The 25,575-nt window shown below is 45.6% G+C and overlaps 1 protein-coding gene across 1 annotated transcript in view; it reads right to left on the bottom strand.

Moving 5' to 3' along the window:
• VAT1L (vesicle amine transport 1 like) overlaps positions 1-24,314 on the bottom strand; it is a 150,998-nt gene extending 126,684 nt beyond the window's left edge. The window contains exon 1 of the mRNA XM_059903939.1: positions 23,995-24,314. Within this exon, the coding sequence (XP_059759922.1) occupies positions 23,995-24,221 (227 nt within the window). The 5' untranslated portion in view covers positions 24,222-24,314. The remainder of the gene's footprint in view (positions 1-23,994) is intronic.
• Between the last annotated feature and the right edge of the window lie 1,261 nt (positions 24,315-25,575).

Here is a 25,575-nt window from a genome sequence, read left to right as displayed (position 1 = left end):
AAGTCAGGATCCGAATCCAAGCCAAGTCTAGAAACTGAGCCCTCACAGATGACGCCCTACTCTGTCTTTAAGGGAACTTCACCCACTGCCCTTGACAAAGGGGCACATCCAAGGGACCATGTTTATGACTTCTTATCTCTTTGCCCGCTGATTGCCCCAGTGGTGGACCCAATGTTGGAGGAGTGGCCATTCATAATCTAAGCAGGAGCCCATTCAGTATAAAATAAATGAGCTGGCCCAAGAACTGGATGCTCTCTCAAAAACTATGAGTTGGGAAACATGCATCAAGAGAAAAACTTAGTACCAGAAAGGATGTCAAAAAAATAGAACTGAGCTGGGTCACAGAGCCAACCTAACAGGCTATACCAGGGTGAGTTATACAAACCTCACTGCTGAGTTATCAAGGATGCAAGGGTTCAGTCTCTACATGTGGTGAAACCCAGCCCCACATGCCTCCTGCCCTCAAATATCCAAGAGTTCCTTTGATACTTCACGCATGTCTTTATAATAGAGCTCTTTGTTGGGTTATGTGTGTGGTCTCTGTCTCATGAAACCAAAATACAAATTAAAACATATACCATAATCAATAACCCTAAATCACCCACCGGACAGCCATTACTGACCTCATTTTTTTTCTTTTTTCAAACAAAACCAGTAACATTGTTTTGAGATAATAAGTTCTTTGCCCAAGGCCACACAGACAGTGAATGGTGAACCCATGAACTTAAACTTGGGTCTGTCAAACACTTTTTTTCCCCAACACAACAGAAAAACACAGGGGCACATCAAGCCATACATCATCATAATTATAGTGTCCAGTATTCGCTAAGATAATTTGATTTTCACCTGGGAATTTTGAGGGGGTAGCAAAGACTATGCCTGATGACTCAGGCCCACATCAGGGGTAATTGTCAAATGTCTGTCTTACCTAATTTTTACATGGCTCTTAAACATTTGAGAGCATTGCAAAAAGAAATAGTGCTGCAAAGTGCTTGATGTAATGGTCTTCTAAGTAATCCTATGTTTCTCAAATATTGGTATAATTATAAAAGTAAGGCTGTTTTGTTTCCCTCCCACACTAAATTATTAGTCAAATAATAGGCTTAAAGGGTTATTACTGAGACTTAGCACCCTGAAGGAATGAAGGCTGAGGTATGAGAAAGGGACCCTGAAAAACTCAAAACACAGAATGAGGAGGTACAGGGAAATTTGGAGGCAGTCTCTTTAAAAAATAACTTTCATTTGCATAGCATAGTGCAGTTTATAATGTGCTTTTATACACATCTCATTAAACCTTGTAACAATCCTAGAAAGGCAAGAAGTGCAGATATTATTATTCCCATTAGATAGATGTGAATGTTGAGCCTCAAATAAGAAAGCTGACTTGTCAAAGACAACACAGTTAGTCCATGGCAGAGCTGAGACTTGAATCAAGATCTTCAAGCTCCTTGCTTATCGTATATCCCATGACACCATGAAATCTGCAACGCAAGTGAATTCAGTGTTACTAAAATCAATAATTTCAAGATTCAGGGGTAAGAAGACTAAGAGAAAAATGGTGGAAGGAAACAGACGTAGGGTGCATGGGTTCCGCTTCCTGCACTGCCATCAGTGAGCTGCGGGACCTTGGCTCGGTCTTTGAAGCCCACTCCCCCCACCGGCCCCACCCCAGCTCTCATACTCTGTTTGCTTGATGGTTCTTTATCCTGTGGGCTCTGCTTAAAATATTATCAAAATCAAAGCTGAGGTAGAGAGGAAGAGATACTTGGTGGTCTTGGTAAAAGACACTGACTTGGGATGCTCAGATTCTATCTAGAAGCTGAAGGAAGGCAAGCTAGCCTTGGTGTCTGTACTTTGTTTTCTATTATCTATGAAGTGATGGATGTCAACCCTGTAAAGTCTCATGAGAGATGTCTAGCTATTTTCATTTTATGTTCTACTAGACTCAACAAATGTTGCTCACTTGATGATGATGCTACAGGTTAGGTATTAAGGTATGGACCATTTTCATCTCCATTTTGTTCAGGAGGATGGTTAAGCCTAAAGAAGATGTAGTACCTTGTCCAAGGCCCTATTGTAGGTACCAGAACTGGGGTACAAGCCCTTTTTATATGGCTTCACAGTTTGAGTTTCTGACCACTAGGCTGTCATTCTGTTACCTACAAACCATGGCAGGCTGCTGTGTATTCTTGTCCCCAAAGCTCTGGCTTGGGCTCTGTTCATTTCCGTTGGATATGCTAATAATATCAAAGAAGACATAAGTTATTTCTTTTTTTATTGAAGGATAGTTGATTTACAGTGTTTCAGGTAGACAGTAAAGTGATTCAGTTATACATATACATATATATATTCTTTTTCAGATTCGTTTCCATTATAGGTAGGTCCTTGTTGTTTATTTTATATACAGTAGTGTGTCTTTGTTAATCCTAAATCCCTAAATTTATCCCTCCATCACCCTTTCCCCTTTGGTAACCATAAGTTTGTTTTCTGTGTTAGTGAGTCTATTTCTGTTTTATAAATAAGTTCAGTTGTATCATTTTTTTTAGATTCCACATGTAAGTGATATCATATGGTATTTGTCTTTCTCTTACTGACTTACTTCACTTAGTATGATAATCTCTAGGTCCATCCATGTTGCTGCAAATGGCATGATTTCATTCTTTTTTATGGCTGAGTAGTATTCCATTGTATGTATGTATATGTGTATACATATATATGTATCTTCTTTATCCTTTCATCTGTTGATGGACATTTAGGTAGCTTCCATGTCTTGGCTATTGTAAACAGTGCTGCTATGAACATAGGGGTTCATGTATCTTCTCGAATTATAGCTTTGTCTGGATATATGCCCAAGAGTGGGGTTGCCGGATCGTATGGCAACTCTGTTTTTAGTTTTTTGAGGAACTTCCATACTGTTCTCCATAGTGGCTGCCCCAATTTACATTCTCACCAACAGTGTAGGAGGGTTCCCTTTTCTCTATACCAGCATTTATTGTTTGTAAACTTTTTAATGGTGCCATTCTGACCAGTGTGAGGTGATACCTCATTGTGGGTTTGATTTGCATTTCGTTACTAATAAGCAATGTTAAGCATCTTTTCATGTGCCTGTTGGTCACCTGTATGTCTTCTTTGGAGAAATGTCTATTTAAGTCTTCTGCCCATGTTTTGATTGGGTTGTTTGTTTTTTTGATATTGGACTGTATGAGCTGTTGGTATATTTTGGAAATCAATCCCTTGTCGGTTGCATCATTTGCAAATATTTTCTCCCAGTCTGTAGATTGTCTTTTCGTTTTGTTCATGGTTTCCTTTGCTGTGCAAAAGCTTATAAATTATTTCTTAAAGGACACCACTAAGTGGATGACAGAAGAATCAGCCCAGCTATAGTTTATTAATTTTCCAATTTGAGATAAAATTGGCCCAGTGAAGGATTTAGCAAAGAAGAGGCAAGTAGGTATGGAGAGGGTCCCCTTTTATTTTCCAGGTGAAAGGAAGGCAGGGATGGCTCATGGGAAAAGATTTTAGATCTCTTGCCATCTTGTTCCTCCCTCACATCATCAGTATCCTCAGCATTGACCACAGGAATCCAAACACTCAGACCATTACACAAAGAATTGTATGATGAAAATCTTCCTCTTCCGGAAGACTACTTCTTTACTGATGCAGCTCAATAGAGCCCAATCATATATTTCAATTTCACACTCAATAGAAATCCCTAATCTTGCCCCATCATTGGTTCAGTTGGGAGATACATGGCCAAAGAAACAACCTTCAGAAACCCACTGTTTTACTTACTGAAGGGATATTGTTGAACATAATATTTGTTAAAATATACATTCTCTTCTTTATGAAGACGGAATTTTTCCTCAAATTTCAGTACAAAGGTTGTTTGTGTGGCTCATACAGGCCCAGTGCAGTGTAGAAACTGATTATATTTCTTTCTTTGCATTGGCTACTAGGAAGCTCTGAACCAAATTTGTAGCACCCCTACCCGCACACTGCAGAGCTTTCTGGCATTCATTCTCTATGTTATCCTAACACTCAACTTCATCTTAACTTTCTGAATGCTTTGGAGTTTCCATTAAAAAAAATCTTAAACTCTATTAGATTCGATCTCAAACTTGATTGTGCATCAGAATTCACAGGAGTACTTGTAAACACACAGATTGCTGGGCCCCATCCCTGCATTCCTGACTAAGTAGGTCTACGGAGGAGGTCCAAGAATTTGCATTTCTTTCTTTCTTTTTTTTAAAATTAATTAATTTATTTATTTGGCTGTGTTGGGTCTTCATTGCTGCACGTGGGCTTTCTCTAGTTGCGGCAAGCAGGGGCCACTCTTCGTTGCAGTGCACGGGCTTCTCATTGCAGCGGCTTCTCTTGTTGCAGAGCACAGGCTCTAGGGGCGCGGACTTCCGTAGTTATGGCACGCGGGCTCAGTAGCTGTGGGTCGCGGGCTCTAGAGCGCAGGCTCAGTAGTTGTGGCGCACGGGCTTAGCTGCTCTGCGGCATGTGGGATCTTCCCGGACCAGGGCTCGAACCCGTGTCCCCTGCATTGGCAGGTGGATTCCTAACCACTGCGCCACCAGGGAAGCCGCGGAATTTGCATTTCTAACAGATTTCCGGGTGATGCTGCTGCCCCTGGTCTGGGAAGCGCACGTAGAGAATCGCTGCTGTGTCTATTTCTTTTTAAGCTAGTTCAGGCTGTCTTTGGAATGAGGCAAGGTAAAAATTAATAGATGATGATTAAATAGATAAGAAAATGAAAAGCTCTCTCGTCCTCTAGGGCAGTTGAATTTTTTGATCCTAATCCAAAGAATTATATTTACTCTTGTTAAATGTGGTCTTATTAGATTAGATTCATCATTCTGATTTGTCTGGCTCTTTCTTGGATCCTAATTCTTTCATCCAAAAAAATTGGCTTTTCCTCCTGGATTTGTGTCCTCTGAAAATGCAGTTATCATGCCATTGATTTTTATGTCTAAATTGCTGATTAAAATATTGGATAGCAAAGTCAATCCCTCCACTGCGCACCTCATCTCATCTCTTCTCGCTACTCCAAACACCACTCCAGCAATTCTCCCATCTCTTCTACATCATCACTGCTCCAGTCTCCACTACATGAAGGCTAATCAAAACGTGGTCCATGCACGGATGCCGGTCTTTGAACTAGTCGCTGTCGGTCGGGAGAAGATGTGTACAGAAATTGAGAGTAAGCATTCAGAAACTTTTAGAAGATTTTGACAGAGTAATTTTGTTTATTAAAGTTAATCATTTAAAAAAAAATGTTGGATAGGCTGTCATGTTCCAGGTTACTAAGGGTGTCTGTGAAGATCACAAAAGATGTCATGGAGGGAATTCAAGACATAGGACCAGCTGACATTTTTTAAGTTTCTTTAAATCATGACGTCTATGATTCTCTGAAACGTCTCCAAGATACTTTGAATTCATGTTAAACAAATACTTTATAAGATCATAAGCCTCACTCTTTGTGAGCGATGGCAGTCAGTACCCTCCCTCAACGGCAATAATTGCAGACCACGTGGGTGCAGGCTGACCAAGTTTCAAGTATAATCATTTTCTGGATGCATGTCAGGATCATCGTGGTGATATATATATTTTAACGTGTACATCCTGGCTCCAGCTCTGAGAGTCTGTTTCACACATTCTCACGTGCCATCAGCACTGAGAAAAATTGCTCTAAGTAGCCCCAAATCAGCTGTTCCCACAAAGAAGACTGTTCAAGAAGAGATGAACCCTTTCTGAGATGGGTTCTCATATAGGGCTTTGTGATGGTTGAGGGGGGGGCCCCAAGAAGCTAGTAGATCTCTAGAAATCCCCATTCTAATTCCTCAAGTGATGGGGCATGGGGAGAAAAGGACTTACTGGTGGCAGGTCATTGTAGTAGATAACACTTATGTGGTGCTTGCTGTGTATCAGGCATGGTGTTAAGTGTTTTATAAGTGTGATATTTAATTTTTCCAACAACCATAACAAGGCAAAGAGATACATGACATTACCTACATTTCACAGAGAACAAAACGGAGGTGCATCGAGGTTTACAAAGCCAAGGGATGAAGGCAAGTGATGTCTCCAGAGGCTACTGCCCTTTGCTTTTCTTCTGAGAGAGCATCACTCAATTTTCCCAGTTACAAAGAGGGGACTTCTCGACTCATCTGTCACATTGAGCATTTACTATATCCTGAGCAGACACTTAGTATTGGATATCCACAGTTAACAGGGGGCTCAACTTCTCATGGGGAAACAGAATCATGAAAACTGCTCACAATGCGGCGTGATGAGTGGTTTTATAGAAGTGTAGCTAGAGAGCTCGCCCGGTCACCAGAAGATGGGCTCACAGACAAGGTAACCATGGAGTCAAAACAGTGACCCCCGGAAAGGCTTTCCCAGAGAATTGTTAGCTTTGCTGACACCCTCTGCAGTCACCAAAGCTAAATTTAAATCCTTAGCTTTTGCTTTCTGGCTCCTCCTCAAGTGGGTAGCTTCATCTCCCTGAACCTAAGTTTCCTCATCTCAAAAATGGGTTAGTAATACCCTCACCCTTTCGGGGGTTGGTGTGGATAGCACGTGACGGTACGTGTAAAGCAGAGTGCCTCACATACCGTAAGTGCTCAATAAGTGTGAGCTGCTATCACCGTCATCACCACCCTCACCACCACCACCACCACCACCACCACCACCACCACCATCATCATCATCAACACACAAAGAAGGCATCATAGGTCACGCCCCCTGGGAAGCAGACTCTGAGACTGAGGTTTGCATGTCAGAGGGTTTATAGGGAGTACTCCAGGGAACACCTGTATGGGGGTGAGGGGAACTGGATTGAGTAGATGGAGAGGTTGAAACACTGATGTAGTAGTAAAAAGGACTCAATTTATCCACGGAAAGTTCTGGAGCTAGGATGGTCCCTCTAGTTATGATGAATCAAGGCAAGGTGACTGAACTTTTTACCCTTGCATCCACTGGTCATAGGATGAGAGCCGCCCCCAGGGAGGGGATCTGATCTTGGGCAAGGATGCTTCCCTCTGCTGAGGGCAATTCCTCAGGAGGGACGCAGCTGCGAACCCTCAGCAGCCATCACTCCCTGTAGCTGGGGGAATGAGCACCTCAGTCCTAAAAGAGGGTTCTGGGTAGTGTGCCCCAGTATCCACTACAAGAGGGGTGTTGTGATCTTCCTTTACTGGGTTTTATTCCCCTACAGGCACAGAGCAGTGGTCACTGATGGTGAGTATTTATGGAGGTGTCCTTTGTACAGTGGTCCCTGAAGAGGAAAGGTCTAGGAGTTCTTATAACCAATGCTGGGAAGGCAGAAAGGAGGATGAGATCTTTAAATTGGGACCCGAAAGAATGAGAGGAAAGGGAAAGGGAAGATTTGTAGAGATCAAAGCGTTAAGGAGGAGACAAACTGAGAAAAAGAAAGGTAAAGGTGGATGAACCATCAAAACACATGCAGGAGTTGATCTTAAATATTCTCATTACAAAAAAGAAATGGTAGCAAAGTGATGGGATGGAGGCAGCTAATAGGACAGTGGTAATCATTCTGCAATTTACAAAAGTTGTACACTTGTGCACTTTAAACTTACACCATGTTAAGTGTCAAGTGTATCTCAATGATGCTGGGGGAAAGAAAAAAGAGCCTTTTACAGGGTTTAATAGACAATTTTCACTATGAAAAAATATACATGCAAGGTTGGTAAATTGCTTGGGGAAATCCATGGAAAATCGTAGCTTGGGGCTTTCTAGGTGTCTGCAAGAAGGCGGGAATCACAGGATGCTGGAGAAGACCCGGACACCAGGGGGAACATGGTCAAATCCCACATGGGAAGTCTGGGATTCCCTCTGCTTGGTGAACATCCACAACCCAGCATCCATGACGGCCTCTCCCAGAGGCTCCTCGTGTGAGGCTTTGCTCTGAACAAAAGCAGCCCCGGAAGCTGTGCCCTTCCGCATTCTGCTCTTGTCTCGCTGCTGCAATGTTTATCAGAGCATTGGATTCCCAATCCAAGTCGGGCCAAAGAAGTACACGGGCCGAAGAAGTACACGTTTGAGTCATTCCCTCATGTTCCCAGAATGGAAGTTTTCATTTTTGTTTCTTCACTGCAGCTGATAACTTGAAAACATCTAGGACCATAGGCATTGATCTCAGAAAATCTTGCTCCCAATTCTTTTTTTTTCTTTTTCCTTTCTTTTTGGCTTTAAGTACCTATTTTATGATCTCAAGACTGTGAAAATAGGCTGCTACAAATCTTCTATGGAAGAATAAACACTCTTTGTCAGAACAAGGAGAACTTTCATGCACATCTCAAATGGCACCTTTCATTGGGGAACAGCCAGAATTGTCCTGGATGGACCTTAGGAGACAGAAGCCACCTGAGCTCTATCAGAAGTTGGAAAGAGTGTGTTATGACAGATGCCGAGAACAATCTAGTGGTTACCAGTGGGGAGAGGCAAGGGGGAGGGGCAAAAAAAGGGTGGGGAATTAAGAGGTAAAAACTACCATGTATAAAATAAATAAGCTACAACCCAGGGAATATAGCCAATGGTTTATAATAACTAGAAATGGAGCATAACTTTAAAAACTTGTGAGTGACTATGTTACACACCTGAAACTTGCGCAGTACTGTACATCAACTATGCTGTAATAAAAAAGGAATGCAAAAATAACAAAAAAACTATAGAAAAGAAGGAGTAACCTCTTAACAAAGAGTTTTGCTTCTGCTGAGATCTTCGTCAGCTAGTGTGTAGACTACTCTTCAAATCCTCAACCAAGAATAAATAACTGAAAACTGACATTCACATTGACTAAATAATTTGAAATGACATGTAAGCGGAAGAGACAGGAGAGAAATTTTCAACTCAAAAATGTTCGACTCCACCACATTTTCCAAACAGACTGTCATGTTTGATGTTAAAACATAGCATGGGATAGAGTTAAGAGCCCGAATTCTAAACTGAACCTCCTGGTTTAAAAATCTGATCCCTCTACTTAAAAACCAACCAACCAACTAACCAACCAACAACAGCAACAGAAACCTCCACAAAAAAAACCAGAAAACTTTCTGGTTACAAGTACACCGTTTTCCTTCAGTCCCCAGAGAGAATAAAATATAAAGAAGATAAGAAAAAAAAAAGCATATGTTCTGGTTGCTCAGACTCCCTTCTCCCCCATCGCTGGCCATGGCTCCTGACAGCGGTCCCCTTCGTGTCTGGCTCCACACGATCCTGCTTACCTTGTTTAACCATTATTTTTAGATATGAAGCATGAAGTTCTCTGACACATCTGATGTTTTTCATAATCTACCGCTTTACTTACTAAGTAAATAATGCTGTTGTTGCCCAGCCCAGATCCCTTTATCTACAACATAGGACCTGAATTGTGAGGGCAATACAGACTGAGCTATAGTGGTACAGGTCTGTTGTTCCTCAGAGACAGGAAATATATTCCGATCATACGTCCACATTAGTATTCAAAACACATCGGTAGTATTTCAAACATGGTACAAAATGACCAAGGAGATACACTGAGAATCTAAATATCAAGAGCCGTTTTCAACAGAAACAGAAAAGCATGGCATGAGTGGGTCCAAAACAAGCTCTCCTTGATGCCAAGACTGACCCCTTGATTTCTGGACCTGGAGTTATTTATTTACTCTCAGCCTCTCCTGGGGACACAGCAGGTATTTATTCCTAAGAACGTTCTTGAAAAGGTTAAAATCTCTGTGGTCCAGGTTAGATGTTGACGGAGTCATTGACTTCAAACAGGTGCCTGGCAGTGACTGGTTGTGTAGAACATTCAAACTAATTTAATTTAAATTCAACAGACCTTCCATGATTTGGGACTTGGCTCAGGACTAATGTTACAACAGTGACAATGGCACCTCTGGTTCCCAAGAGTTCAGAGATCAACGAAATAAATGACTTCACAGTATGACAATTCCCCAACAGGCAGTGGGAGACGGGTCACAACTAACACAGGGAGGGCTGTTACTAACTCACTTTGCAGGAGTCATGGAGGTTCCACAGCTAAGTGTCACTTAGGCATGGCTGTGCCCTTTGCTTCCATTCTCCCAAGCTCTCCAGCCTCATCCCACCTCTCCAGGAGGGGAGAAAGCATTATGAGACAGTGCAAAGCGCTTACGGCTTGACTTCTCACTGGAGCCCCAGAGGGGCAGGGTTCCCACAGAGAAACAGTCCATTTTTGCTGTAACATGACAGCTGTCTCCTAAGTCATTACTGCTGATAAAAACTACGCTTCCTAAAACAGTTGTTTCAAGGGGAAAACGAATAAGGTAGACTAGAGCAACATTGTCCAAAGAATATTCTGCAGTGATGGAAATGTTCTGTGTCTGCTCTGTCCAATATGGCAGCCACTAGCCACGTGTGGTTACTGAACACTTGAAGTGTGGCTAGTGTGGGTGAGGAACTGAACTTTTAATTTTACTTAATTAGTATTTAAATTTAATTAGCCTTTATTAGAGAAATGTGAATCAAACCTACCATGAGGTACCACCTCACACCAGTCAGAATGGCCATCATTAAAAAGTCTACAAATAGCAAATGCTGGAGAGGGTGTGGAGAGAAGGGAACCCTCTTACACTGTTGGTGGGAATGTAAATTGGTGCAGCCACTATGGAAAAACAGTCCGGAGGTTCCTTAAAAAACTAAAAATAGAGTTACCATATGATCCAGCAATCCCACTCCTGGGCATATATCCAGAAAAGATGAAAACTCAAATTCAAAAAGATACACGCACCCCAATGTTCATAGCAGCACTATTTACAATAGCCAAGGCATGGAAGCAACCTAAATACCCATCAACAGAGGAATGGATAAAGAAGATACAGTGTATACATACAATGGAATATCACTCAGCCATAAAAAAGAATGAAATAATGCCATTTGCAGCAACATGGATGGACCTAGAGATTATCATACTAAGTGAAGTAAGTCAGAAAGAGAAAGACAAATACTATATGATATCACTTATATGTGGAATCTAAAATATGACACAAATGAACTTATTAACGAAACAGAAACAGACTCACAGACATAGAGAACAGACTTGTGGTTACCAAAGGGGAAAGGGGGTGGGGGAGGGATAAATTAGGAGTTTGGAATTAGCAGATACAAACTACTATATATGAAATAGATAAATAACAAGGTCCTACCGTATAGCTCAGAGAACAATATTCAATATCCTGTAATAATCCATAAAGGAAAAGAATGAAAAATAATATGTATATGTAAAACTGAATCACTTTGCTGTACATCAGAAACTAACACAACGTTGTAAGTCAACTCTACTTCAATAAAAAAAATGAATTAGCCTCAGAAGGAGGCAGTAGCACAGTCACTACCCTGCTGTCTTCCTCATGGACTCTGCGCAATTCCAAGGCAGAGAGTTTGCCTTCAAATCCATTTTTTCCACGTTCTCTGCTTAGCCCAGGGTATATTCTAGCCTTGCCAACGATGATTCCTCCACTGAAGGTGTAAGTAGGAAAATACCGAGGAGTGATTCAGGCTCTTTCCTTCCTTCTGCTAGAGGGAATTATTGGTTGGCAGCCTTGTCGTGTAGCAAGGGGAAAGCTGAGAAGAACAAAGACCTGCTTGATTGATGTGCTTTGGGAAGAGCAAATATTTATCCTGGAGGATAAAAGAATAGATGTGAAAGGTGAGCAAAGATAGATGCAAAAGACCAGAGAGAGCAAGGGCAGGGGCTGAGAATCTGGGAGAGTTTAAAGAGCACAGGGAGAGTCTGGAGGGAGCAGGAGGCATTGAGGGGATCTAAATGGGAAGGGAAGTTTTTCGAGAAGTTTTTCTCCATTGCACGGATGAATCCAGCTTTGGTGTTTTCTAAAGGACTCAACAGAATTTGACAGTGCTTCTCAGTTATATTGGAAACTGGGTTTCTATTCAAGGGTGAATCATGCCAGCTAAATCTAGGATACAAAAGGAAAAAAGAATAGGAAAAGGAACAAAAAATGTTAAAAGAGCAAAAAGAAGAAGTCAAGTGTCCCATAAACGCTGTTGGCTGAGGGCAGAGATGTGGACTCAGTGGGTAAGGGGGTGCAAATTGCCTTTGCTATTTATTTCCTACGAAGGAGCAGTCCCAGGGGCATGGGACGTCTCCTCTGCGGTCAGACAGAAATGTTCTCCAGGATCTGAAAGCAGAAAGGGCTGTCTTTGGGAAGGTGGGCACGTTTTTAGCTGTATTACGCATCCTGGGTTCTGGCTGCAGAAACGTTGAGTCAGAGTTTATTACAAGGTCCCCAGCTGAAACAATTTTATTCAGTTTAGCTGGAGGATACAGAGAATCCAATTACGAAATCATTCAGACCAATCATAGGAACAATGGGTTTAATAGCTCCCCATTAGCTGATTGAACTATGTGTAGCATAGATAAATGAAAAGCAATTCTTTCTGATCTTAGACAGGGATCTTTTTATTTTTTATTTTTTCAAGTCTGTTACTTGATGGATTGTCTATTTTAAGAAGCAGGTATGTCTGCATTGGGAAGAAGGGGAGGAGGCTTTGTAGAGTGCAGTTTGAAAGTTTCATCAGAGTTTACTGTAGAATTTAGAGTGTCTGAGCCCCACTATGTATCTATTTGGATGAAGAGCAGATAAGCCTTCTGGGGGAAAGAGAAAAACTCATCCTAAGGGTAATCTGAGTTGGAGAACAGAAGCCTAGATGAGGAAGCCTGTGGCAACGGAAGAGGAAGGTTTGACTCTGAATGTGGTGTTTGGTCCAACTCAGATTGCCCTTCAACTTCAGGGGCTTGTGTCTAGGACTGAGCAGTGAAGATTGCCCTTCAACTTCAGGGGCTTGTGTCTAGGACTGAGCAGTGAAGATTGCCCTTCAACTTCAGGGGCTTGTGTCTAGGACTGAGCAGTGAAGATTGCCCTTCAACTTCAGGGGCTTGTGTCTAGGACTGAGCAGTGAAGAGTGGGAGTGAAGTTTGATTTCAGCAAACCCTGGCTGAAACCCCAGCTCTCTTTGTCTTATGAGATGTGTGATCTTTAGCAAGTTCCCTTATTTCTCTGATCCTTTCCCTTCATCTGGAAAATGTTTGGTATCATAGAAATTTCTAAAGGACCTTTAATATGGTGCCCATGGCACACAGAAATCACTCAGTAAAGGTCATTATGATAATAATGATGATAAATAATTAATGACAAGAGTGTCATTAGCTCCAAACAGGAGGAGGATTAATACAGAAGGTAGCGTATGCTGCTTTGTAACCTGTATTGGGTGGAAAGGGGACCACAGCCGAAGCAGAGGGCCAGGCTCCACCTGGGATGGGGAAGAAATGGGGAAACATGCTGGGTGGCTTTGGACCCTGGGGAGGAGAAGCACAGAGCAGCAGGAGAGGGTCACGATCAATGGGGAGCCAGAACTGTGTTTCTGAGCATCCCAGCTACACCCCCTAAGAAACCCTTGCAACTCTCTGGGAGGTGTTGAAGGTGGGGGGCCTGATACCTACAAAGGAAGGTAGGGACAGAGTCATGGACATACTGGGGTTTTTTTGTTTTTTTGTTTTTACTTTAATTTATTTATTTATTTTCGGCTGCATTGGGTCTTCGTTGCTGCTCACAGGTTTTCTCTACTTGCGGCAAGTGGGGTCTACTCTTCGTTGCGCTGCGCAGGTTTCTCATTGCAGCGGCTGCTCTTGTTGCGGAGCACGGGCTCTAGGCGTGCAGGCTTCTGTAGTTGTGGCTCGTGGGCTCCAGAGCGCAGGCTCAGTAGCTGTGGCACACACGGGCTTAGTTCCTCCGCGGCATGTGGGATCTTCCCGGACCAGGGCTCGAACCCGTTTCCCCTGCATTGGCAGGTGGATTCTTAACCACTGTGCCACCAGGGAAGCCCAACATACTGTTTTAAAAGGGGCTTTTGGGCTTCCCTGGTGGCGCAGTGGTTGAGAGTCTGCCTGCCAATGCAGGGGACACGGGTTCGAGCCCTGGTCTGGGAAGATCCCACATGCCGCGGAGCAACTAGGCCCGTGAGCCACAATTGCTGAGCCTGCGCGTCTGGAGCCTGTGCTCCTCAACAAGAGAGGCCGCGATAATGAGAGGCCCGCGCACCGCGATGAAGAGTGGCCCCCGCTTGCCACAACTGGAGAAAGCCCTCGCACAGAAGCGAGGACCCAACACAGCCATAAATAAATAAATTAACAAAATAAATAAACCCAAAGTTTAAAAAAAAAAAAAGGGGGGCTTTTTTTTTCCCCAATAGCTTGAAATATTTATTCATTTACTTTCCAGTTTTATTGAGCTGTAATTGACACACTGTATTAATTTAAGGTGTACAACATGATTTGATGTGTGTGTATCTTACACAAGGATTACCACCATATGTTTAGTTTAGTGAAATATTGTTTGAACACCCAGGGTGGCAGGGCCTGGCGTCCCCAGGTGTACAAGCATCGCAGGAACACTTGAGTTCAAGTGCTCTTGGAATAACCATCATCAGAAGCAGCACACCGCGTTCTCTCCGAGAGCCCTAGCCTCCGGTCCCCGATGGAGCCGCATGGCAGTACGGAGGAAATTATAGAGCATCTTGAGAAGTCAGAGGCCCGCATTTCCCAGCCTCAGGAAAGTAGTTGTTAGAGGGTTCAAAAAGTGATCTCTAGGGGCTTCCCTGGTGGTGCAGTGGTTGAGAATCCGCCTGCCAATGCAGGGGACACGGGTTCGAGCTCTGATCCGGGAAGATCCCGCATGCCGCGGAGCAACTAAGCCCGTGCACCACAACTACTGAGCCCGTGTGCCACAACTACTGAAGCCCGCACACCTAGAGCCCGTGCTCCGCCACAAGAGAAGCCACCGCAATGAGAAGCCCACACACCGCAACGAAGAGTAGCCCCTGCTCACCGCAACTAGAGAGAGCCCGTGTGCAGCAGTGAAGACCCAACATAGCCAAAAATAAATTTTTTTAAAAAAGTGATCTCTAGTTTCAAGAGAACAGACTGTGTCAGGAAGTAAAACTCTCCAAAAACATAGCTCCTTTGGTATTCTTTCAAGTCCCCACTCAAAGACCTGCGTGCTGGAGAGATGTAGACTTTTGTCAGAGAAAGCTGAGATGGCAGAGGGGAGGCTGAAGGCACACTAGCGTGGACTGGCCACTGTTTGTGTTAGGAACGTCACATTTACAAGTGACACTGCCGCTTCTGCCAAAATGTACACTAACAATTTGGGGAAAGTCGGTAACATTGGGCTGGCCAAAAAGTTTGTTTGGGCTTTGCCATAAGATGATACGGAAAAACTCGAACGAACTTTTTGGGCAACCCAATATACTCACTCATTCCCCCAAACACTGATTGAGCACCTACTGTTACCCAAGCCCCAGGCTTGGTGTTCATCACTTAAATGAGAACAGAGAGAGTTTCTGGAATGTCCAAGATGACCAGAGATTTAAAAGATGATGGGCCTCAAAGTTGAAAATATTATATATGTTATTTAATACGATTCAGTAACTTGGTGCTGAGAGATGTAAAGTCCCAAGACAGGGAATGGAGCTGCCTTCTCCAGCCCCCTGCCTGATTCTTCACTTTTCCTGGGTGAAGAAGCCTCTCCTGTCCCCCATGATGACTGCCGTTTTGATCAGTCCAGTGTGTGTCTTACCTGCGCCGTCTGATAACTGCCCTCCGTTCCATTTAGAGTATCTACCCCACCCCCACCCCGAACACACACACACACACACACACACACACACACGCTTCATGAGCTCCTGGTGGGGCTGTCAATCACGAGGCTCCATTCTCCTAGGTCAGAATAGGACAGAATGGGGCACAAATGTGGCCAATCACAGCACCTCACTCCCTTGGGCCAAACAGAGAGAGGGACATCCAGGGGCTGGGATGTGTGTGATTCATGAAGGGCCAATCAGATTCCTTCCTTGATATATGAAAATTGGGAGAACAAAGTTCTCTTTGCATTGGGGCTTGCTAAACTTGCAGAAGGCAGCTGGGGCGAAAGGCCGCCATCTTTCCAAGTCTCAAGAAGGCAGCTCATTGCAGTAGGAGCACATGAAGCTAACAGATGAGGAGAGAGAAGATAAAAGATGGAAGGGTCAGGAAATGGGAGAGCCTAGAAGTCCAGGGACAAGTTCATCATGACAGTCACCAAGGCTGAAATGAAGGAAAGAGAGGTCAGAGCAAAAGTGACTGGTCTTCTTTTTGAAGATCCCTAAGCTTGGCCCAGCTTCTGGAACACAGTAGGAGCACGATACATTTTGGTTCCATTTCCTCTCTTGCTCCTTCAGGAATTCATCTGGATCTTCTTGTTTACGTCATGCCATGGTGGCACATTCTGTCCAGGCTACTTTTGATGTTAGGGTCTTGTACCCTTTGGGGAAGACATGTGGAATCTGAATAGGGACTCCATTCAGAAAACTTTATGACACATGGAGGGACTTTCTAATGTCCTATTTTTTTGCATCTCCTCCTTACCACACCATTAATATATATTAAACATACACTGTACGACAAGGACTTCATTCATTCAACAAATATTAAATATACCAACATCATTGCTAAATACTTTAGACATGATCTCTCTTTTGATCCTGACACACACAAAATTATCCCATAAGGACTATATAATTATACTCATATTACAGATAAGCAAACTGAGGTTTCAAATGAGTAAGTCATTTTCCCAAGTTTATAGAGATTGCTAAAATGATCAGATTCAGGACTTGAATCCACATCTGTTTCACTTCAAACATTAACTCTTTTATAACCAAAAGCATCCTGCCTCCCATCCAGTTTGGGTGTTTAGTCAGTGCCAGCCCAAGAAATGAATCATTATCATTCTTTTCACAGAAGATAATTACCCTGCAATGGGCTCTGGGGACTACAGGTGTTTGGAGAAGTCAGGAGTAAGAGGACCCAGTGCTTTAACTTGCCAAGGGGGTTCTGTTTGGGGAACCACTGACTCGCATGTTTCTGCCCCCAGGACAGTGCTGGGGAAGAGGCTTAGGCTGAGGGATCAAGGGTCACTGACGGAAGGAGATTGAGAACAGAAGCTCACTGCAGGCTGTCATCAAGAAAATATCACATTTAAAGGTGAAACAGCCCCTTTCACTGGAGCATCTATTTTGTGTCTTGGGCCTTCAAACATTACATTTACTCATTTTAATACCATGGCTCCAACCGATGTTCTGTGTGAGATCACACACAGAGGAATCAAACTAATTTGAGATTATACGCCCACTGCCCTTTCCTAGGAAGAGCGTCTTCTTGTTTCTAATTAAACGTTTTCTTCTATGACAAATGCCAAGATGCCAAAAAAGATCCCTATGAAGAATAAGAAGTGGCAGGAACTTGGGGTCACGGAGGCGCTATTCCCCAAGTCTGGGTGAACTTTGTTGTTGGTGCTGAATGTCAGTGATTTGCCCAAAGGTCATGGGATTTTGGGTTCTTCTGGATGAGTGTGAACCAAACTCCAGAGGCTGGGCTGTTTTGCACATCCACCTATCAGAGAAATCCGTGCTGCTACCCCCAAATGAGTGTGTGCAGAGCTGGTGTTAGGGTAGCAGTACGTCAGTCCAAATCCATTCCCAACCCTGGGCATAAGACTCAAAAGCCAGCACCCTACTCCCTGCTGCCCACGTAGTTTGGTGGGAGATTATCAGGACAGGGAATGGGAGGATGGGGTCATGTCCCGGTTCTGTCTTCTGCAGCCCCGGTAACAGAGGAAGGAAAATAACTTTTACTGAGTGCCCACTATGTGCAAGGAGCAGTGAGGACTTTCACAGCCTCTCAGCCAGTCTTCATAACAATACCAAAAAGAGGGTGTTATTACCAACGTGAGGATACGGACAAGGTGAAAGTGCTGTCTGCCTGCCATCACACAGCCATGGTGAGGAAGGGTTAGGGTAAGAACTCAGATCTGTTGTAGCTTCTCACTCTTTCCGCTTCATCTCTGAGTCCCTTTTTCTTAGCAAGTAAAGGTGATAAACTCATGGGTGAGCGGCAGATGAAAAATGGCAAGGATGATAGGCTTTATTGCTGCAAAGATGCTGCCGGTGGAGGGTAGAGTGAGCTGGAGTATCAGTCATCACTCCCTTTGCCCATCATGAGCCACTGCCATTGGCTTCTGTCTAATTAAGATCAGGCTGCTGTTTATGGGAACCTGCTCTATGTTGGATGTCCTATAAGATGTTCTACATTTCCTTTTTGAGTGAAATAGAAGAAACACTGATTCTGGGCTTCCTTTCTTCCTCGAATTGCTGGGGAGACAGGAAGTCCATTCCATTATTGGATCAAGAGCACACATTGTCACCATCACCAGCCCTCGCCAGGGAGGACACAGATAATGGGAAAACGCAAACTTCGTTGAATAAGAAAGACCCCAGAAGCAGCATCTCTGCCTTCTCATCACCAAACGGGGCTCAGTGTGACTCAGCAGAGCCATCCTTTCCTATCAAATCCTCATGGCCCCATCCAACACAGAGCGACTCAGAACACTTTATTCCAGTCTCTGTGCCACAGTGGCTCCGAGCTCGGGTCTTGAGACCCTCCAAGCAATTTCTCAGTTTTACAAACATCTGTGTCACTTAACCTCGTACACTCCATTTGATTATTTGAATAAACTCAGGGAAGATCATATTGGCCATATTTCATTGGATTGGCCTTGTCAGGGACACTTTAATGCTGTGTTGTTTGGGGACATCCTGCACTCAAGTTGCCAATGTAGCCATAGCCCAATGGAGGCCACAGGGGCAGAGGAAGGAACTCAGTGTCTTGAGTGATGATTATATCGAATCAGCACGGGTATTCTGGGTCAACAGCCATAGCAATGTGATCCTAGGTGGATCCCAAAAGCATCCCAGACCACAGAAATGGACAGAAAGTGAATGTGGTTCAGAAGCACAATGGTCACTTTGGGAGACGAGATGGCACCATGCAATTTTGAGTCTTATTAGCTATACTTCAAATCAGTCAAATGCATCCATGGTTCTTTCTCTGTATTTCTGATTCCGGTCTTTGTGTCTGTATGCCTCTCTCTGTGTCTTGGTCTTTCATTGTCTCTCTGTCCATTGTGCCTTTGTCACTGTGTCTCTCTGATAATCAGACTCCCACATGTAAAGAGTCCAGGAACAAGACAGACTTGGATTTTTATACTGCTCATCCACTTAACAGTTTGTGATCTTAACTTGTCTCCAAATGTCAGTTTCCCCATTATTAAAATGGAGATCGTAACATTGACCTTGTTGAGTTGCCATTAGGATAAAATGAAACAAAGAGTGTATAGCAGGCAGTTCAGTTGCTGGCTCCTAACAAGTGCCCAATAGATATGAGTTCCCTCCCCATCTCCAGTGCACTTTACCCTCATGATATATTAGGATCCTACCAATCTGTTGGCTTTCCTCTAGCGTGGCCTGCCCTCGGCCCATTTTCAGATCAGCCAATGGAGCCATTGGCTGATGGCTGCAACTATTTTTCATCCAGTTGGTCTCACTCCAGCAGTTTCATGTGGCCTCTTGCTGTAAATCAGTCTGGGAAAATAAATGTCCCCAGTCCATTAGTGCCTTTCCACCACAAGCCAATTTGAGCCACAAAACAGACCAGCTTCTTAATGGCCACTTAAATACATTCCTGCAGCCCAGTCTGGAGACCCTCAGCCTCAAATCCCACCAGCTCCTGTGCAAAAGAACCTCCACTGTTACAAGACTGCTGGCAGCAAAGGCATAGATCGGACCCTTAACACCTGCGGGGGGCAGGGCGGGGGAGACCACAAACCCTGGTTTGCCTAGAACGGTTCTAGTTTGTCCTTGCTATCCCAGAGTAATTATTAGCAGTGTCCCTTTCACTCTCCAAAGAGTGCTGGTCTGAATGATAGACTATAAAAGGTATCTATGGAAACCAAGAATAATAGTTTATAGTAATAATAATAATGTCTAGCATTCATTGATCACTTGCTCTGTGCCACGCATCACCATAAAGGTCCTGATGCACCGTGGGCTCAGTGTGACTCAGCAGAAACCCCCTTACAGCACTCTGAAGGGAGGTGCTGTTATTATCTCCATTTTATAGAGCAGGAAGCTGAAGTTTAGAGCAGTGGGCGACACGGTCAAGGTCAGCCAGTGTAGAGGGCGTGGGCTGTGCCTCACTCAGATCCCTTTTACTGGGCGGTGCACCCATCCTCCGGCTGCTGGGAGAGCTGGCTGCTCAGGGGTGAGGGCAGTCCCCGTCCCCTCTTCCACGGGGAACAGAGGCTCCACGTCCCCACGTGGAAAGCAGCCCAGAGCCCAGAACTGACTGATGACAGGGGCTGGGGGGTGTGGGGGCCAGAAGGCTTCCCCCATTGCTACAAGGTCAGATTGACTCTATGGTACAACTCATGCTCCAAAACCCCTGGTGGGATCCAGCTGAGACCCAGCTCTTGCTTGGCTACTTCCCCAGCCCCATCCTGCTTCCCTTGCTCCCAGTCTCCCGAGAGCACCTCTTACATCAACCACTTCAAAAAGCATCCCTGTCCCAGGCTCTGCCTCCAGGGGACCAGTCCTAGGATAGCCAGTTAGCAGGTGGCTGAGCTGGGACTCATGTCTAGGAAGGTCTCACTCTTCATCCCTAAGCAGATGTGATATAACACTGCCTATATTATACACCTCCAAGTCATCAAGTCTCCAGGAAAAATGTCATACAGGCATAGATATGACAACAGTCACAACAACTACCGTTTACTTAGTGCCAACTTTGGGCCTCTTTCCTGCATCTGATCCTCTCAACACCATGAAGTTCATCTTAGTATCCCCATTTTGCAGTAGAGGCACAAAAATCGTGGAGAAGTTAAGAGAGATGCTCACCGTAGTTACACGGATACATCTTTCTCCAAAGGCCAGGCGCTTTTTCCCTTCGGCCAGTTAAATCGCTTGCTGTGTAAATTGTTCACTGAATGGTAGATGAAACAGATTCCCCATTAAAGTTGATGCTCTGGCAACAATTTAGATGGAAGACAGGGCTATCCCTCCCAGCCTGCACACCCCGCAGTGGTTCTTTCTGAGCCGCGTTTGACCATCAAGCCTCCACTTTGGGGGGAAAGCGGTATTACTCTGGGAATGGCCAGAGAATGTTTCCTTAAGCCAGACATAAACAGATCAAAGGAGCCATAGTCACTGAAGAAAGGAAAGAAAGCCAGCTTATGTGCCAAAGGTCCGGAGAAGTAAATTACATATCTTGTGGCTTTTCCACAGAGGGAGACAAAATAGAATAAAAGGAAAACAGCAGAGCTTTAAGGAGAAACAAACCAGGATTCAAATCCTATCTCTACCACCTGTGTGATGTTTTAGCAAATTACTGAACATCTCCAAGCCTCAGTTTGCTCTACCGTAATACCTACTGCGTTAGACCACAGACGAGAGGGGTAAATGAGATAAAATATGTATTTCCCCCTGCCTCTTCTCTTCCATTTCCATAAAATTTATACAGTAACCAACTTGGACCCTCATTCCAGGTCTGAATACTACTAGTTCAGATAAACTATGCTTTATTCTCTAGCAAAAAGCATATCCTATTTGATGATAAAAGGTTTACATTAAAAATAGAGAAGGAGAGAGAGAGAGAGGGAGAACAGATAAGAGGGAAACCTTCATCCAGGAGGCGATCAGCTGATTCATAAAACTACAGAATGAGTCATCCTGGCTCCCAAGGCTAAACTTACAATCAATGGGCATCTTTGGCCAGCCAATCCTAACCTAGTGGAGAAAGAAGGGCCCAGCGGGCAGTGCTCACAAACCCATTCCAGTCGCCCCTTGCAAAACCGATTATCTCTGCTTCCAGCTTCGGGGAATGAAAATCAATCTGGGCCTTTGCAATACTGTATTCCAAATCCGCCCCCTCACCCCCCATGGCTGGCTAGCTTTCTGAACAACTGGGGTGGGGGATCTGCAGTGATTCCATTGTGTGTGTGTGTGTGTGTGTGTGTGTGTGTGTGTGTGTGTGTGTGTACACGGCTCCAGTGAAGAACAGGCTTCAGTGTCTGGCTTTGAAAATCAATCTCCCGGCCTTCATCTTGACATTTATTATTTCCAAACGCTTCAGATCCTCTCAGCATTTGTGCAGTAAGCAAAAGGCTGGAGAACCCAGACCTATTTGCCCTGCAGATGACAATCTTTTCTCTTAAAAAGTAGCTTCAACATTTTCACTCTCTGAAAATACACTCTGACGAAGAGTCCTAGAACCCGGTCCTCAATTTGAATGGAGGATCATAAATTACACACACACACAGTATTTTTGATGGGTTGTTTAGGAAGGAGAATTATCAATACACAGTTTTAATGTTACTAGATAGACCTTCTTCCACCAGCAAGTGAAGAAAAATAATGACTCAACAATCCCCCTCCAGGCGTCTTTCCTCCATCCATTCATCCATCAGTAACTTAGTCATTCAGCAAGAGCTTATTCAGGATATACTGGGTGCCAAGCTCTGTGCTGGGCACTGGGAATTTATTGGTGAGCAGGGCAGAGGTAAGCTCTGCCTTCTGGGGTCAGCCAGCTTGGTTCAGCAAGAGTTAACAGAATAGAACCGTATAGGATCCCCCAGCTGGCCGATGCCTTGTCCCCTGCCCTGAACTTCCCAGGGAGAGGCCCCCGTGTTTAGAGTCAAGCATGACCAGCCCCGTACGTGATGCGTGAGCCAGAGAGCAGCGACCACCTCTCTCCAGCCTCCTCCCAGTCTGGCGAAGGAAACCCGCGTCTGCTCTCAAAGCGGCAGAGGGGAGGGGAAGCTCCTTTGCCTTTTTCTTGCCTCCAGATTGTTCCCAGATTCTGAGTTTGGGGGTCTAACCTGGGAACCGGTGAGCTGGCTTCGGCTTTTAGGGAGCAGTGTCTGTTGGGGGCTTTAAAAAACCGCGATGGGAAGGGGTGGGCCCATCTCACTGTGCTAACAGCAACTTACCCTGGAAAGCCTCCCATGCCGCTGCATGGACAAGTCAAGAGTGGTGGTCCAGTGAGCCCTCTGGGTGAGCCCTCCCTCCCCAGAATTCCAAGGAAATGACCATATAGTAACAGCACAAGAGAGGCTTAGACACTCCAGGAGGAATCCCAACCGGCTCAGGGGGTGGGGGGAGGGGGAGGGGAGGAGGGAGGCGGCAGTCTGAAGTTCCCCGGGGAGGAGTGGGGAATAGAAGGGCACTCAGATTGCTGAGCTCCTCCTGAGATGGCAGCAGGAGTTAGGAGAAGATTCAGTTGTTTTGTTTGTGTTTTTCCTCTTCAGAGAAACACAGAAGATGCTTGTGGGGAAAGAGGGGGGATGAAGTAGCAGTCTTGGCCTCACCCCTCACGGGGCTTAGATGCTGGGTACCTAGGATGCTTCCCAGTCCCTTTCCCCATATCAGACCACAAGGACGGGAGTGCAGCGGTGAGGAGGAAGGACGCATTTCCCCAGCCCCGCACTTCGTCCCCAGCCCCACCAGGACAATAGCATAGAGGCTGAAAAGATCCAATATCAAATCCTGGCCATGCCACTTAGTGGCGGCCGAATGATCTTGGGCAAATCACTCTCCGAGCCCTGGTTGCCGCACCTGTAATGGGGGACAATGATGGTACCTAACTCACTGGGTCCCAGGAAGTATTAAATAAGATCGCACACATAAAACTCTAAAAAACGATAGCTCGTACACAGTAAGCCGACGGTTATTTTTTAAGCATGTTATCGTCAAACCCCCTCTCCTGGCAGCTGAGCTGTAACCCCACGGAGAGCTCCCGCCGCGCAGTCTTCCAGACCCTGAGCGCGGGGCGCCACATCGACCCTTCCCCTCTCACAGGCTCCTCCGGTCACCCCGAGATCCGGCCTGGGGAGGGCGAGGGCCGCCTCTCAGCACCCTCCCCAGCATCAGCTGGCCCAGGGCCTCGGGGAGGCTCAGAGACCCGGGTGAGGGCGCAGAGGGGGGTGTCCACGGAGGCTCTCCCCCCACCTGCTCGCCGGAGCGCTGAGCGCGCAAAGAGAGAAAAAGAGAAAGGCGCGGATACTGGACCAGGCTTTGACGCGGATCTTGAGCTCGCCGTCCTGCGGCTCGGGCATGGCCTTCCTGGTGACCCGCAGCTTGTTGAGCCCCCCGAAGCCGGCCAGCACCACGGCGCGCATCTCCTGGGCGTCCCCGAGGCGGTGAGAGCCGCCGCCGCCCTCCGCCGGCTCCTTGACTGCCTCCTTCTCGATCATTTGCTCCGTCTCCTCCGCCTTCTCCACGCCTTCCTTGGCCATGGCGAGCGCGGGCGCGGGGCGCACGGGCTGCAGCGGCTGAGGCGCGGGGGGCTCGGGGCTCCTCTCCCGCGGGTTCCTCCTGTTGAATGTGGGATGCTCAGCGGTGCAATGGCTGCAGCCTCTGCGAGCAGCGCCGCGGTCCACAGCCTCCGCCGTAATCCTCCCAAGAGCCGCGTCCCCGTCCGCCCCACCTCGCTCCCCACCGCTCTTCCCTGCCCGATCAAAGCCTCAACTCCAGTTTCTCAACCAGTGTCAAATCAAGCTCTTGATCGTAGACCCAGAGTCCAGATTTGCCCCAAACTCGTGAATTTAACATGAAGAGAGGACGCCTTGTTCTCCGCTGTGGGCGCAATACTTCATTATATACGGCGCAGGCTGGGCTCCTTGAAATGGACAGAGATGAATGTCTGAGTCTGGAGGATGCCTCCCCGCCCCAAGGTTGCTTCCTCTCCCAGCGACATGCGGGGGCGGGCGGGATAGACTGGAAATGGTGCTTTTTCCCAAACCATCAGTCCCAGCTAGAAGAGAGGAGAGGTTCTGGAAGCTGGAAACTAGAAATCCCTCTCGCTGCCCCGAGGAGTCCAAATCCAGGGTCTTCGCACTCAGGACCTCCAGGGTTATCGCGGATGCTCCTTACAGCATTGCCAGGAGCATCTTCTGATGGCTAATGCTCACTACCCGCACCATTTGGGGCCGTTAAAGAGGCTCCAAAAAGAAATCAGTACCAGAAAGCGGTCCTGTTCTTGATTTGACCTCCCCCCACCCCCGAGAAGATCAGATCAGTGTGCACCCCTCCGCAACACAGTCGTGTACACACACACACACACACACACACACACACACACACAAGTGCGCGCGCGCGCAGCAATAACTGGCTTTTTGTCTTTTGTTATCGAGGCCTTTGAAAAAGAGCTCACGGGAAAATCTTAGATTTTTTTTTTTTTTAAGGAAAAAAGATGGGGGATTGCCTTACGGCAGTTTAAGGAAAGGTGCAGTTGAGGAATGATAGGTGTATATTCTAGTTACAGTGCAACCACAGCCAGCCTTGGGCTCTTGGATGACTCATTCAGTCTTTCAAGCCTCAGCTTCCTCATCCATAAAATGGGTACATTAATTTTGTTTATTTGCATTGTGCTAAATGCTGGGCTGAACATGACTTTCCATAACTCATGGTCCTTACCTTTGAGGAGCTCATTCTCAGAGTGTGAGGCAGGGAGGACACAGTCAACAAATCGACAGGACACAATGAATAGTGTCATTGCCTCTTCTCCCTCGGCCTCTCTGCTTTAATGCCCTGGCCTTCTATTCCTCAAAAAGAGTATTAGGTTCCCTCCTACCCGCTGTTGTCCCCAAG

The sequence above is a fragment of the Balaenoptera ricei genome, chromosome 19, assembly GCF_028023285.1.
Source record: "Balaenoptera ricei isolate mBalRic1 chromosome 19, mBalRic1.hap2, whole genome shotgun sequence".
Taxonomy (NCBI): domain Eukaryota; kingdom Metazoa; phylum Chordata; class Mammalia; order Artiodactyla; family Balaenopteridae; genus Balaenoptera; species Balaenoptera ricei.
Note: the sequence above shows the minus strand (reverse complement) of the source record. Positions and strands in the feature narration are given on the sequence as shown.